The sequence below is a fragment of the Erinaceus europaeus genome, chromosome 2, assembly GCF_950295315.1.
Source record: "Erinaceus europaeus chromosome 2, mEriEur2.1, whole genome shotgun sequence".
NCBI lineage: Eukaryota > Metazoa > Chordata > Mammalia > Eulipotyphla > Erinaceidae > Erinaceus > Erinaceus europaeus.
Genome location: NC_080163.1, coordinates 108,014,812 through 108,016,713, shown reverse-complemented (window position 1 = coordinate 108,016,713; position 1,902 = coordinate 108,014,812). Strand labels below are relative to the sequence as shown.

The 1,902-nt window shown below is 50.2% G+C and overlaps 1 protein-coding gene across 1 annotated transcript; it reads left to right on the top strand.

Moving 5' to 3' along the window:
* The first annotated feature begins 203 nt into the window (after window positions 1-203).
* LOC132532796 (tripartite motif-containing protein 75-like) lies at window positions 204-1,598 on the top strand. The gene has a single exon (XM_060171818.1). It carries the CDS (start codon window positions 204-206, stop codon window positions 1,596-1,598), a length of 1,395 nt encoding a protein of 464 aa, XP_060027801.1.
* Window positions 1,599-1,902: the final 304 nt, after the last annotated feature.

Below are 1,902 nucleotides of genomic sequence, written 5' to 3'. Positions count from 1 at the left end.
GACCACCAGGGACTGCTGATGACTGCCCATCAACAGCTGTTGCTGAAGAGACAAAAAGAAGGAGCAGAACCAGCCTCTGAGGATCCCAAGAACCTCCTGGAACTTCTCAGGCCAGAGTGAAGGCTGAGAATCCCTGCTCGCTGCCCCTGCTCCTGGACATCAGCCTAGCTCAGGAATTGCCCTGGAACAGAGCCCCCTGCACTATGGCCCAGGAAGGCCTCCTGGAAGAACTGAGGGCAGATTTCACCTGCCCTGTGTGCCTGGACTTGCTGACAGACCCAGTGACTCTGGACTGTGGGCACCACTGCTGTGCCTCCTGCCTCCAGCAGTGCTGGCAGGACCTGCTGGACATCCTGCCCTGTCCCGTCTGCCAGCACCACTGTGCCCACAGGGAGCTGCAGAAGAACAGCCAGCTGAGTGCCCTGGCTGACATGGTGAAGCAGCTGCCCAGCTCAGGGAGCAAGAGGAAGCAGCAGCAGGAGCAGCCCCTGTGTGAGCAGCACCAGCAGGTGCTCAGCCTGTTCTGTGAGCAGGACCTGCAGCTGGTGTGTGTCCAGTGCAGAGTGTCCTGTGAGCAGCAGGGTCACCATGTTACCCCCACTGAGGAGGCTGCTGCTCAGCACAGGAAGAAACTCAGATCCCATGTGCAGGCCCTGAAGAAGCAACTGGAAGATGCTCACAAGGGGTTACATATGCAAGGCAAAGAAAAACGTGAATTCAGAAAGAACGTGATAATTCAAAAATTTTTAATATTATTTCAATGCAAACATTACAAGTCTTTCTTGAGACACCGTCAGTATGAGTACAATACTTGGCTACTAGAAGAAATGAAGACTGTTTCCCAAAAGATGACTGAGAGCAGAGACCAGCTGTCAGCCTTTGGCTCCTCAGTGAAGACTCTGCTGAGGGATCTCACAGACATGTCTGAGCAGAGAGACCTGCAGCTCCTGCTGAGGGCCAGAAGACTCCAGCACCTGCTGAGCAGCTGTGAAGAGTTGGGGGTCCCAGAAGGCTTTTGCCACACATTCCAGGATCAGCTCCCCAGAGCCCCTTTACATTATCTTGATTTTCACATCGCCAGCAAGTTTAAGGTAGATTTGACACTAGACCCTGAGACTGCTCAGAAAGATCTCATCATCAGTGAAGATAGGAAGAAGGTTCTGTTTGAGGGTAAATTAATGGTCTCCACCCCTGCCCCCAGCCCTAAGGCTTTTACTTCTCACACAGCTGTCCTGAGCTCTGAGGGCTTTGAAGCTGGCAGGCATTTTTGGGTGGTACAAATCACAGGGAAAGGTGTGTGTTTCCTGGGTGTCTGCAAAGAGTCTTTCCCCAGGCAGGTGCTGATGCCACATTCCCCAAGCAATGGCTGCTGGAAAATGCAACTGTCCATTGGGACTCACCACAAGTCTCACAAAAGGAAAGTGACCATTGGCGTTTTCCTGGACTATGAACTAGGAGAGGTTTGGTTTTACAATATGTGCAAGAGGTCACCCATCTGCACACTTACAGACACCTTTACAGAGAAACTCTTCCCCTTTTTTGCGGTACTACCTTCTTCCTCATCAGTGGTCATGACTCTAAAATACAAAGCCCTCTGATTTCATACATAAGAGAAAGCCAGTTAACAAAGTTCTGAAACTGCTATTGGTAATGTCAACTCTTCCAACCCTGTGGAGAACAGTCTGGAGAACTCTCAGAAGGCTAGAAGTGGACCTACCCTGTAACCCTGCAAATCCTCTCCTGAGGATATATCCTAATGGACCAAAAAAACCCATCCACAAATATTTGTATATACCTATGTTCATGACAGCACAATTTGTAATAGCCAAAAACTGGAAGCAACCCAGGTGTCCAAGAACAGATGAGTGGCTGAGTAACTTATGGTGTATATGCACAATGGGA